At 39.7% G+C, this 14,591-nt stretch overlaps 1 protein-coding gene across 1 annotated transcript in view; it reads right to left on the reverse strand.

Annotated features, from left to right (window-relative positions):
* lmcd1 (LIM and cysteine-rich domains 1) overlaps window positions 1–14,591 on the reverse strand; it is a 132,244-nt gene that overhangs the window by 47,381 nt on the left and 70,272 nt on the right. The window contains exon 3 of the mRNA XM_055216719.2: window positions 2,334–2,589. Within this exon, the coding sequence (XP_055072694.2) occupies window positions 2,334–2,589 (256 nt within the window). The remainder of the gene's footprint in view (window positions 1–2,333; window positions 2,590–14,591) is intronic.

Raw genomic sequence — 14,591 nt, forward strand, 5'->3', positions numbered from 1 at the left:
GTTATGTATGTGGGCATAAAGTATGGCTTTCAACCAAGGATCTGCCTCTCCGTGAACCACCTCGTAAGTTGGCTCCGCGATTCATTGGTCCATACAGTATTGTTAAGGTCGTCAGTCCGGTAGCGGTTAAGCTTAAGTTTCCTCTTTCTCTTGGTCGGGTTCATTTCTTGCATATCTGCAAATTATTTTATAAGATTACAATGATTATGTAGGATATTATGGGGACGGGGACACTATACTGTTAAAATTAGGGATTAGACATAGCACCAGCGCAACTGGCTTTTAAAGGGGATGAGAGATAAGACTCTCATTGGTTTATTGAATGTTATGCCCAAAACACACTCATTACTCATTAGGGGAATAGGAACAACCCTTTTCGACCGTGCGCTCAGCAGACACACCATTTTTCCCGTCGTTAACTTAGCAAAAGTGGCATTGGACATGCCTATTTAGACCGTGCACTTTAGACCAGTGTTTCCCAACCACTGTGCCACGCCACACTAGTGCGCCGTGACCAATTGTTTGGTGTGCCGTGGAAAAATTAAACCGCTCAAAGCTACCAGGTTGCTGAGTTGGTCACAGGTGCGTGTGTCACTGTCACCAATTCCATCCAGGATATCATTTGTGTTCATCAAAACAAGATCAAGTTTCACATTAAATGTGAATACTACGTTTAATGCAGTATAATATTTCAGTTTAACAAGTCATTTAAGCATTTCAATACAGGTTTGTGCAGATCTGTTAATGCTTATTGTGAAAGTGGTGTGCCGTATGATTTTTTCTTATCAAAGCTGTGCCGTGGCAGAAAAAAGGTTGGGATACACTGCTTTAGACAATGCGATTAGATTGTTAAAATAGGGCCCAGAGTCTGATTCTTTGGAATATTCAAGCCAGGGGTGGATATGGTTCGAGGCTGCCTTAAAGCTTCTCCTACGGTCCCCCATCAGAGATCTTGAGTATATATTCATCATTGGCTGCACAGGTGGATCTTCTGGGATTTGCTGATATCTGATAAACGTATGTATACCCTTTTAATTTCAGCAAATATTTTTCATTTAAATAAATATTTTACCATGTTGTTATTACTACTGTTATGATTTTCTCTTCTATATTCTTTTTTACCCTGAATGTATAGTAAAAAAATCATAAAAAGTATGTATTTTTCTAATTTTAGAAATACAGTTGCCATCAGGCAAGCTTATAGCATGTTAAATAATAATTAATTTCATTCACAAACTGATTACACTGATTAATTTCTATACACCATATAAACTGACTTGTTGCACTGCTTTACAGATGTATTTAACAGATGCTCTCTTCACACCTGAACCATCTGGCTCTGTCTCACTGTCTACCTTATCTTTTCTTTGGAAGAACAAAATTATGTCCTTCTTTCTCTTCATTTCTGTGAGAACTATAGAGCAAAAGCATTGGGGACCAAGAAGCTTATGAATTAATTTGACTTGCTATGTAACTAACTATGTCTAAACATTTAATGTTACAACTCGTTTACTGAGTAAAAACACTCAGAACCATGAGTTTGTTGATCTTATATATTATCCCTTTTCAAACTGCCACAAACTAACAAACACCCAGGTTAAGATTAGCTGACCTAACATTATGCACTACTTCTGTAATGCATTTAATACAAATACAACATATTAACAACTTTACTCACCTATACATTTCCTTCTTTGCTTGAGGTCCTCAACTATAACATTCGCACAAAACTTCCACCAACTTCTGAGTAGAAAAAACATGCATGCTCTACGATACGGTTGTGTTCCGCTTTAAGCAGTCCCTCTAGAAAATGTGTGGGAAACATTTCTGTTCTGCACTGTCTGATAACATATGTAAAAAACATTGATCGCAAAAAACACTGTTGTAAAAATTATTTCACACTCCACATTTAGGGGGGCCACAAGGGGGTCCAAGCTTGTTGTCACAGAGGCACTGGCCTCCCTAGACCCCTCCCCAACCTCTAATTTATTTTTGAATTGCTTTCTGTGCATTTGTGAATTCATAAAATGTTTATAAAATACTTTTATTTGAGGATCATAGGCATATCTGATAAGCAACAATTATCACCCCATATTAACACACTGTTGGTTTACCAACTAAACAAAGACTGGCTGGTTTTCATTTGTTTCATTGTAAATACATTTAGTAGTTTTTGTCTTAGCAGAAAAATGTCACTAAAACAATGTTTTATGGTTATTATGTGGAAACTTGACTGTAACCATTAACTATTACATGTAAAATTGTCACAGTATGAAATTTCACAAATATTTAGGACAGCAGTTATTTATGTCTACCATCCGTTTAAGTCTTACCAGTTTCTGGGTGAGGCCTGGCGGGGCCCAGTCGTAGGTGATGGTGTTGAAAGTTGGGTCTTTACGGGAAACGATTGGATTAGTAATGATCATGCGGTTGCGTTTGTAGACCCTCAGCCCATCTCCTCCTTTAACCTTTGTCGTAAGATAAGCATAGTGGGACTCAGCAAGCAATCTCCCTACCATGTGGTCATCTCCTATGTCAGAGCTGTCCACATGCTCTTCCTGGCTGCAGTGGCACTCTATGCAGGCTTTTCTGAAACATGAGGTTATAGTGAATTATGCAGTGCTATACCTTACATAAATGAATGGTAGCAGATGTCTGCTGTACTCTTATGGACTTTAGTGGCTTTTAGTTTCATAATCGTGTATTAAAACAGAATAATGCTGTATTTAATAACATTAATGTTTTTAAAACATTTCCCCACATGTAATGACGGGGAATGAAGCTATCCAATCATAGCAGTGGGTGTTTACGTCCAGGTCTTCAATGCAGCCCGCCACTTCAAACAAACCATTTCTCCAGACAGCATCAGAACAATGTTACAAAATAGCCTATTACTTATTGCTTTTGATGTTTTTGAATGTAAAAACCACACGAACATCATAAGTAGACCTCAGACAACAGTATAAAATGTCTCGGTTACATATGTAACCCTCGTTTCCTGAAGGATAGGGAACAGAGGCGTCACGTTGTGACCAATGAATTGGGAACGCGCCTTGCGGGACCAATCTACTTTGAGAAACTACTAACACGCCAATGAACGGCATGCAGATATTTGCATCTTAAGGCGCCGCCCCGGCAATCGGGTATTTAAACGAGGATCAGGGGCAAAATCATTAGCTTGATTTTTTCGCTGAGAAAGCTGGCAACAGTGCACAGACTAATTCAGCAATGGAACAGAACTGTGGCGATGGGACATGACGTCTCCGTTCCCTTCCTTCACGGAACGAGGGTTACATATGTAACCGAGACGTTCCCTTTCAGTCGGTCACTACAACGTCATGACCGACGAATTGGGAGACCCTACCAAAGTGCCACAGAAGCTGAACCCTTCCAGTGCCTGCAAAAGCCCTCCGCCCTCCACGTAGCAGGGCGGATGCTAAGGCTTACTGCAGAAGGTCAGTCACTACCTGTTCCTTAACCCACGACAGTGACTAGCGAACTGGGAAGCGAACTCATCAGGCGGGACTAGAACGCTGCAGAACTACTCTCTAGGGGTCTACCACATGGATGACATTGTGAGAGCTTAAAATATAACGTGAAAACCCTCCTAGTAGTATCTCATATTAGGGAAATGCGGAGCTAGGGGAATGTGGTAAGAATTTCCACGGAAATTTCCACTGATCGGTCTCATGTCCTTACAAATGAACGAAATTAATTTCTCCGTTATGTCCTCTTGTTGTGTTGCAGACAAAGAGCTTGTGGCGGGCGATGCAAAGCATCAAGACGTGACTGTTTAGCTGGAGTTCCACACATTGTGGTCTCCTACACACTGCAAACTTTCAGTAGTGACAACTGCATTTAAATGCGAAAATGTGATGGCTGGCATGGAGCTAACCATAGCAACGTTCTGCCGTCTCGCGTGCTTATCACTCAGAGCTTTGACCAAAATAATTTAACAGCATTATGTTTTGCAATAAACCTCCGTTGTGGCGTTGTGTATTGTACGCATTTGTGAGGCTGCGCGCGCTCTTGCAGTGTTGCCAGGTCCTCGTCTTTTTTGTACTCACATACCATTTTAGGGCTTAACAGTTTATGGCTTTTGGCTCATGAAGCGATCAAGTTTTTGGTGTAGTTTAAATGTGAAGGTGTCGATCCCAATACTTTGATCTTTGAGGTAAAGCGTTTGGATTTGGATTTCCGTTTATTATTGGAATTTTCTTGTTCGCTGTTTTTTTAGTGCAAGATCTGGCAACACTGAGCAGCAAATGCTTGTGCCTCTGTCATAGTATGTACCGCGCATACAGAAGAGTTTTTTCCCTTTTTTCAGAAGAGAGACTTGTCATGTCCATGATGCACGTTTAAACACTTTATTAACTACTAGTTGTTCAGTTCGGTTATGTAGGCTGCACACTATGCAAAGTTTCTGTAAACGCGGTTGTCACATGCATTTTGCGGGAGTTAATGCGGTTGTAGAATGTGATTGTCAGTCCCGTAAATTACTTAACTGTCTGTGAACAGAATAGGATTAAGCATTAAAAGTGGAAATGACAAACGAATGAATATGCACTGTGTACATTTGGTGCACATTTTCGAGATGTGACATCATGTTGCTAGTGGTCGAATGGTATGCTAACAACTTTATCTCGCGGCTCAACAATTTTACCTCCTACAAACCAAAATCCAAAGTACTTCCAGACATGGCTTTTTAGATTTTGGGAGGTTAAGATCGCTTTCTCTGCTGCGGTTGACTTTCTGCCATCTTCCATGCAAGACACGTCAACTTTCAGCAGTGACGCTGTCAGACAGTGTGACTACTGTGACCTGTCCCTGACTCAGGCGCACTACAGCGCCCACTCACAAAGCAGACAGCCATGCCTCTACTAAACCGGGGTAAACTGCTTACGACAGGTTCCTCAGAGCTGCCGGGATGAAGGAATGAAAAAAGCCGTAGCAGGACGCCCTCTGCGAAAAGCAGACCAATATACTGACGTAACGGAGGGGGCAGCTAAGCTCCGACGTGGCATGATGCCTCTGCTCTACAGTGGCTGAGAATTGTTGGACGCTCTTTAGCCGCATCGCCGACATGGCTGGTCTAAAATGGAGCATTTGGAGACGATACTTAACAACCTACTTAATGCCCATAAGACACAACCAGAGATGGTGTTCCAGGACCACCGGGGTGGGCATAGCATGTCCGTTGGCATGTGCGGTGAACCTAAGTCGCTCATAGCGCCAGGTCAGAGCCACACAGGGATCTTTAGCTGCCGGCCGTGACCTCGTCTGTGCTGATCGTCAGTGCCTTAGCCTGGCGGACTTGCAGCAATGCCATGGTGTGCACGGCAGAGGCCGCCTTCCACAAGCCTGTGGGTCTGTGAGGGAAGGGTGGCTTAGCGGCCCCACCATCAGGAGGGGTGATGGCTGAACGGTCGGTTCCAGGAGGAAAACGAGTTTTCCATGACCGTGTCAACCAACATGCATCTTGGGATAGAAAGGCACAGAAGGTTGGGGCTGTTCTTGCAGTCCCCAAAGTACCAATCATCTAGGCGGGATGGTGCGGGTGGGGGAGGAGTTCTCCACCCCACACATACTGTCTCCGTGGCCCGAGCGTACATGGCCGCCACTCGGGGTCAAGCACGGGAGTTCCTACCCTACCCGAAGGTGGGAGTGGGTCCGAGTCGGTGACTGAATAGACGACCCCCTCTCCGATGGTGTGACAAACATAGAATCCACGTGAAGACTGAAAGAGAACGAGAGCGCGTAGAACACGCGCCACCTGTCTCTAACGGCACCTCTGGCTGTGGATGGGGGTGCTGAGAGTCACTGGATGAACCAGCTAACCGATTCAGCACCATATATACGGAGATAAGACTTCCGGAGTTTTCCACCGCATCTCAAACGGTGCTCCGCAACGGAAGGGGGGGTGAAATTCCCAGAGGTACGAAACCCGTCTCCGTCATCCAAGAGGGTCACACTCTCTTAGGAGTATGAACCCTCCACGAACGCAGCCTCAGCATGCACTCTTGCACACGAGAGAGAACGATCATGGGCACCCGGGGACCCATACATTTGCCGCATCCAGAAACACGGACGGAAAGTCATCTTAAAAAGACGCTCCCATCTCAGTGCGAGTGAAATGCTGTCTTTAAAAAGACGCAAAACACAGCAATACTCTTTTAGAGGAAACACTCTTTTAATGTGCTGATGTTGATGAAGCACACAGGGGAACGGCTACGCACACACTCAACTAAGAGTGAGAAAAAAGTCAAAAAATTAAAAAGAGAGGTGGAACACCCGCGAGCCTCCACTGAAGTGTCTTTGCCCAACCAACTCGAACACGCACAGTTATCCAAAGAACAGAGAGTGTAGCTTCTCGTGAGCAGATTATTGCCAGCTTTCGAAAGCGAAAGAGCAAGCTAATGATATTGCACCTGATCCTCATTTAAATACCCGAGCAGCAGGGCGGCGCCGTCAGATGCAAATATCTGCATGCCAAGTTAATTGGCGTGTTAGTAGTTTCTCGAAGTAGAATGGTCCCCTGAGCCAATTCGTCTGTCACGACGTGACGTTGTAGTGACCGACTGAAAGGGAACAATAAAATCTTGATTGCCCCTTTAAGAAATCTGTAGTCAGATCTCCTACACTATAACTGTGTATCGTCCTTTTGCCAAGTATGGAATGCTTTCATATTATTACGAATGTTTATTGATTGCAAAATCCTATTGATTTATATTTTATATTTGATATGGATTGTGAATCTGCTTTTGAATTTTGATCTTCTTACCTCGCTAATAAATTGTGATGTCTGCTAAAATGTATGTGTACACAAATGTATAATTTATGCTTTTATTTAGATTTAGATTTTATTGTTCACATTGTTTTGTTATTAAATTACAAGCAAAACATTTTCTCTTTAAGTCTCCTCAAATTCATTTTAGCACAACATTCCTCATTGAGCCATTAGATGGTTGAGTCTTTTTCTTGTCAGGTGTGAATCATACCAATATTCATGACCATTGACACTCCCTTGCATCTTGCCATTACACAATAAAAAGTGTCTTACAAAAGTTAAATTAATATATTGGTTAATGTGAATGAGTGTGTAAAATGGTATTCACATCTTTTGTAGCAAATTCTCAACTCTACAAGATCCAGTACTTTTTTGTTTGTGAATAAATGTTTAGTATGTTTTCCTTGGCCTTATTTCAGCAACTAAAATGTTTTTACTAACCATGCATAAACATTATTTCCTTGAAATACAAACATGTATATACATGTTACTCACATATTATTATTGCACAGTTTGTGCTGAATACAGTGTTATGTGATATTAGTCATTAATATGTTTTAAGCAACTGAAAAAAGACCAAATGTAAGACAGGGTTGCCAACTTTGGTGATTTGTCTGGAGTGAGATTTCTCCTCAAACATGCGTATGCAGCGGCCTACTGGAAATTTTGGCCAGTGGCCAGTGGCCACTGGCCACTGCTGCCGCCACCACAAGCCTCTTACCATTTAAACCTACACAGACTACATTCATTTCCATATGTTTGATGTTTTTGTTTCTGTTTTGATAAGTTTCTTTTTGTTTCTGGCAAGTTTCTTTTTGTTTGGATAGGTTTCTTTTTGTTCATTGTTACTTTGACTATTTGGTTTATTTTGTGATTGTTATGATCAGGACATTGCTGAAAGAGAGCTGAAAGTTCATCAAGCTCCCCTGAATCAAGCATGGTTGATTAACTAAATGTCATCTATGAGGTTAATGCATGAGTGAGGACTATACATGGCATTGCATTTATTCTACTTTATCATCAACTCATGATCTGATTCAATAGGTTGTGTTAGTAAACTGAGGTTAATACACATAATACATGGTTTTGTTTTTTGTTTGCATAAAACATGGTGAATTAAACAATGCATGGTGCTTATATTCAGAAAATTACTATATATTGGGCACTCTGTCATAAGAATTTTGCTTTTTTTTCTCTAGGTCAGGTGTAACAAATAATCATCTTTGAGCTTACCTGCTGTAAGATATAATGCAAGGCTGAATAAAAAATTTCTCACATTTGATTTACTGTCTGTTAATGAAGAAGTAATTTTAGTAAAAGTTGTTCAGGAAATCTAAATTCCATAATAAACCTTAAACTTAATTCAATAGAAGAGCTCAACACTAAGGATTTTCCCTTACGAAAATTAACCATGGTTTTATTGTGGTAAAAGTGTAGTAACCATGTTTTTTTGGTCAATTGATTACTATGAGCAAAACCATGGTTTTACTACACTAACCATGGTTTAACTATGGTTTTTGGAAACCATGGTTTAACTATGGTTTTTGGAAACCATTGTTGTCAAAACCATGGTTATTTTGTGGTAACCATGGTTTTACTACAGTAACCATGGTTTTTTGGTCTTAACTGTAGTAAAACCATGGTTAATTTTCGTAAGGGTTTGGCCAAAATAGTAATTTATTAAGTGTGCTTGCCAAAGTTCTTCCTCTTATTGTTCTTCATAAGTTTTCTTATTATTATTATTCCGACCTAAATTTTTGGCCAGCTCCTGTGACAAGACCGTTTGACACAGAGACACCGTTGAAACTTTAAAATGTTCGGGCAGTGCCGGTCTAAGTTGCTTGAGAAGATGAAGTCACAAATCCATGTCGTTCTTCCACCATATTGGATTGAACAGAAAACCTTAAAAAAGATTCACAGGTCACAAATTTTGTCAGAACTCCACGAAACTCGACGTACACGATCCTTGGACCAAGCCTCACAAAAGTTACTAGAAGGATTTTTGATTTTCGGAAGCATTTGCCCATCACAGGCCAAACGATACCTGTGGCGTAGTCGCCAAACAGGAAGTAGTTCATATCTCAGGATCTCTGTAACATATCTAAACCAAATTTTTTATATGAACTCGGGACTCCAATGTGAAGATGCTCAACATAAAAAAAAAACATTGCAGTAACATGTCTATATTATGTTATTTCCACTTTAAAATATCCAATTGAACCCTATGTAAATAAGAAAAAATGCAACGCCTCTTCACCACTAGAGGGCAGCCTTTACGTTCAAACGTGCCTTCACACGTGACTAGACAGAAACAGACTGTGTGATTATTGAAAAACGATATATATTGAGTATTATTTGATACTAAATCCGATGGAATATTAATATTTCTCATATACGTTTGTGCACAAAACTGCAAATGGATTTTATATTCTGAACGCTTATGAATCAACGTGAGCTCTCCTGGAGAACGTGCAGTTTCACATACAGGTAGGAATGATACAGACATCTAACGTTAAACCCTTTCTTTTATGTCATTGATATATGGCATGCAAGTTTAATTCCCTTTTTCATCAATGTAATACATTGTAAACGTATTAGTTTGTAAAGACGCGTAGGCAAGCGTGAGGATCACGTCCTCGCTCGCATAGCACAGGCAGTGCTGAAATGGTGCCTGCCGCGATCGTTTGGCAGCTACTGTTGAACGGGAACACGATCGATTGCATTATGCTGTCAATCATTGAGTGAAATATTTTATTTTATCGTAAATTTCAGAGAAACAGTTGTTACAACCAGGGGCATCGCAGCCGATTTGAATGTTTTGAGTCAAGCCCGGAATAATGACCTGGGCTCATTTTAGTCAGTTCACACGCCACACCTTGTAGCTATTTCTCACACTGAGAAGTAAGAGATGAATTGTCCTGCTATATACAATTAATAGACGAGGCACAGGCATATGTGGGGCAGTTCTGTTGAGTTCAGCTGCTTCGAGTTTTTTAAGTGTGCTCAACTTTACGCAGCGCCGCAGAAACTGACATCAGAGTACCGCGAGAAATCTTGCAGAGGAGGCTGATTTCTCTCACGTTACTCTGATGTCATCCACACTTGTCGTTTCTTGCAGCGTCTCGTGAAGTCGCACACACATTTATGCATCCTATCAAACAATCATAAAGAAATGCGAAGTTGTTTCTGGATAAATTATATTATCCAGCTGCAAGCACGTCCGTTACTAACATGGATTTAACGGAGTGGAAGTTGGATGAGCAAGATCCGATGAATGCGGTAGATATAACCCATTTTTAAGCATTTTGATTTCACGATTCCTGGACGAAATCACATTATCTTTGTTCAAAGACACTGAGAGCTAATATTGGGGAATAAAGCCAAATTCGTGCTAAATTATTACTGATTCAATCAAAAACTCCAAAAGCTTTGCAACCAGAAGCTGTAGGAAAGAACTAGGCTTCCTGAAATTAATGTAATAGAGATGCATTTCATGATTATTGCCCTTTCATCATTAAATGTTCTGCAATACTGTATGTGTGCAGTAAGCTCAAGTTAAAAAGTACAATTCCATAATCTACTTAAAGTGCTCTATTTTCATGTGCTAATGTTGTACTTAATATAGCCTACATTTTTTGTTCTTTAGTACATTCATATGAAATATGAACAAGTGTTTGAAAATAGGGCACTTTAAACGGATTGTTCACTTAAAAATTACAATTATTTAAATTACAATTCTAAAAGAAGACTAATAAGAAAACACTGAACATGTGCAGCACAGCCGTTATAATTGGTTCTAGGCTAGCTAGAGCGGGTGATTTAGGCTAGTGATCCCTGTATTTACATAATATGGTCTGGGCTAAGCCCCGGATGTCCTTCAATGCTGGAGACACCCCTGGTTACAAGCCTGTATAAATTTCTCTGTGTGCGTGTGCGTGTGTGCGTGTGTGCATGTGTGTGTGTGTGTGTGTGTGTGTGTCGCAGGAATGCTCACGTATTGAAACCAAACTTTGTACATGAACTTGGGACTCCAATGTGAGGATGCACAAGATAAAAAAACATTCTAAAATTGTACATTTCACAAATCACGTTAGTGACCACACTAGAGCAAGCACACTTTTGCAGTTCCTCTGGAAATGCATTTTTCTAGTTTAATTTATATTAACTAATAAGTAATTTATATATTTAAAGTAAATATGAATTAATCCTTTTTTACAAAGTTACAGAAGTTACAGTCAAGACCAGTGAGTGATTTTCTCTTCTTTTGTTTAACTTTAATGACTTTACAGTATTATTACTAATACTGTTTATTAGGCAGGCTTTAGACCGAATGCAAATAATAAAATGTTGTAAAATGGTCAAGACAATCATTTGTTTACCATGATACTCATTAAGACAGCTACATTCACAAATGTTATGTGAATTTGTTCGTTTAAGCCAAAAGACAAACATGGGCTTATTTATACTGTGTGCACACGCTACCGGTGGATGAAGTGGTGTGCTGCACACGGTGCGTCAGGTTTTCAAGTTCAAGGCTGTAAATCTAATCATTACACAGCTGTATAATAGTCAGCGTTTGATAACTTACATCTTTCTTCCACTTCCACTTTCTGAGGAATCGCGCAGCTGTCCTCCTTTGAGTTGCACCTCTGTCTGTGATTTGATTCGTCATCTGGGAATCAATTTAACTTTATCTTACTTATTGGGGCGCAGCACAGACCTGTTGGCTTGTGACATCACACGACCGCGAGATCGATTTAAAAGCATACCGAGTCATTTACTGTTGAATCGGTTCTCGTGGTGCTAAGACGTCACATGCCGATCGGTCTGCGCAAGAAACTAAACGAGCACTGAGCATTGGGTTAAATAAGACGAAGACCTCAACAGTGAGTACATGCACATGAGTGAAAAAAATACAGCAGAGAAGAATGTCTATTTTAGCGTGAAATTTCTTTTTTGTGCGTGAGAGGGTGAGATTGAGGCTGAATGCGTGACTGTCACTCCAGATGCGTGAGAGTTGGCAACCCTGTGTAAGATCATGTCAAAACCTCTGCCAGTGTCCCAAAATGGTCGGAACCCAGAAGGTTAAAAGCTAATTTCTTTAGTTCTGGAAAATGTTGCTTATTTTGCAAGACTGTTTCAATAGCTTTATTTTTTGTAACAAAGCCAGGTTTACTTTAAGATAACCTAGATGTTGTTAAAAAGAAGCTTCGAGTCATGATATGTTTGATATGTTTGCCTTTCTTTATCTTTTTAATATAAAATCTTCCATGTTTGTGTTTACAGAAGTCATGTTTGTTGATGCTGAAGAAGTTTCTGGGTAAAAAACATGTAAGTTTAATAAATCATAAAAAACAGGTTAAATAGTAAACAGATGTGTTATGATGTTTGTGAAAAAAATTTAATACTTTGTTTGAAAGAGAATTATAATGAAGTGCAGTGGAAGTTGCAGAACAGCAGGCTAATTCAGACTCCAGTCAGAGACACTGAAGAAACTGATGTGACTACAATATGGCCAAATTGATGTAAGTTTCATAGGTTCAATTTTTAAATCAAACAGGTTAAACAGTAAAGAGATGTGTTATGATGTATGTGATTTTATTTTTTTTAATGATGTGATAGATAATTATAATGAATTATACAGTGGAAGATAGAGAACAGCAGAGGAAGAAACTTTCTGAAGACATCAGCACAGAAAATCAAGAAAGATTATGTACATTATTGTACGTTATTTTGGACTTTTAGTTTGTATTCGAGTTCCTACTTCCTTTTCTGTCTTGTAGTTCTGTTTTCTTATTGGTTCCCATGTTGATTGTTTCCCCAGATGTTTCCAGTCAGTTGTTTGTTGCTATGGACACTCACTCACTCACTCATTGCCTATTGTGTGTTGTTATAGTGTTTTATTGTTTCTGTTCTGTGATTGGTTGTTCACACATTTAAATACCTTGTTAGTTCAGTGCCCATTGGTCAGTCGATGTTAAGTGTAACCTCTGTGTAGTCGTCAGGGTGTCCGCGGATCCTTAAAAAGTCTTAAAACGTCTTAAATTCTGTACTATGAAAATCAGTGGGGAACCTTCAGGGCCTTCTACGCCTTCAGAGAAGGCCTAAAAAAATTAATAAAAATATTTTTTATAATAATACTAATAAATAATAAAGTATTCAATAAAAATATGTTTTTACATGTTTAAATTTATATTTAATTTAATTTAATACATGTAATATATTTTCTCTCATCTATGTTCTCAATTCAATTCAATTCAATTCAATTTTATTTATATAGCGCTTTTCACAAGTGTTAATTGTTGCAAAGCAGCTTTACATGAGAAGATGTAGAGGAGAACACAGAAAATCAATAGATAATATAAGAAGTAGAGAAAGCGGTTAAACCGTACAAGCGAGCATATTAATAATGTAACGTATACAGTAAAGTGCTAAGTTAAGCCAAAGTTGGCTGACTCTCCCTGGGATTAAAAACCCTCTAGGAAAAAAAACCCAATGGGAAAAAGTCCTAGAAGGACAAAAACCCTTGGGAGGAATTAATATATATTTATATATATATATAGAAACGGTAGGGATAGGAGGCGGGTAAGCGAATTAAACTGGTTTAGCCGGTGGTCGTTGGTCGGGCATCGGCTGGTCATCACGTTGAAGGACAGCCAGTGGATCAGTGATGCAATGATCTTCACAGCAACCGGAACTGGGTCTGTTTGTCTCATGGTCCTCGTGGTTGAGGACGAGACAGGGAGAGGAAAAACAGAATTCTATTAGCGTAGGGGCCGTTCACATGCAATGCAAGTGTCAAACATTATAGTGGTTCAAGTCGGCTCGGTTCCAGACAGGCTAACTATTGCGGCAATAGTATATTACCCATATGAGGTATGTGAGTGCTTTGTTCTAGACAAACTAACTACTGCGGGACATGTACATTTACTGGACAGTTTATGTGACTGCTTTGTTAAAGAAGAATGTCTTAAGTTTAGATTTAAATTGATCGACTGTGTCTGATACTCGAACATTATTTGGTAAATCATTCCAGAGCTTAGGGGCTAAGTAGGAAAAGGATCTACCACCTTTAGACACTTTTGATATTCTAGGGATAATTAAGTGACCAGAATTTTGTGAGCGCAGTTTACGTGATGGATTGTATTCTGATAGTAGTTCTTTAATATACGAAGGCGCTAGGCCATTTAAGGCTTTGTAGGTGATTAGTAATATTTTAAATTGTATACGATATTTAACTGGTAGCCAGTGTAAAGATGCCAGAATTGGACTGATGTGGTCATACTTTTTAGATCGAGTAAGCACTCTTGCGGCGGCGTTTTGAACCAGCTGTAGCTTGTTTACCTGATTTGCATGGCATCCCCCGAGTAACGAGTTACAATAGTCTATTCTAGAGGTCATAAAAGCATGTATAAGCTTTTCTGCCTCTGATGCAGACAGCATATGGCGTATTTTTTAGATATTTCTAAGATGGAAGAATGCTGTGCGGCAGATGTTGACGATATGACTATCAAAAGATAGATTGCTGTCGAACATTACGCCTATATTCTTAACCGTGGAAGATGGCACCACCGTGCAGCCATCTATGGGCAACTTGTAATCTGACATATTATGTTTGTAGCGATTCGGTTCAATAATAAGTATCTCTGTTTTATTGGAGTTTAGCATAAGAAAGTTTTGTGCCATCCAGTCCCTAATATCACTAATGCAGTCTGTTAGCTTAGAAAACTGGTGGGTTTCGCTAGGATGCGACGAGATGTAAAGCTGGGTATCATCCGCATAGCAGTGAAAACTTATGTTATGT

Source organism: Misgurnus anguillicaudatus, chromosome 23 (assembly GCF_027580225.2).
Source record: "Misgurnus anguillicaudatus chromosome 23, ASM2758022v2, whole genome shotgun sequence".
Lineage (NCBI taxonomy): Eukaryota > Metazoa > Chordata > Actinopteri > Cypriniformes > Cobitidae > Misgurnus > Misgurnus anguillicaudatus.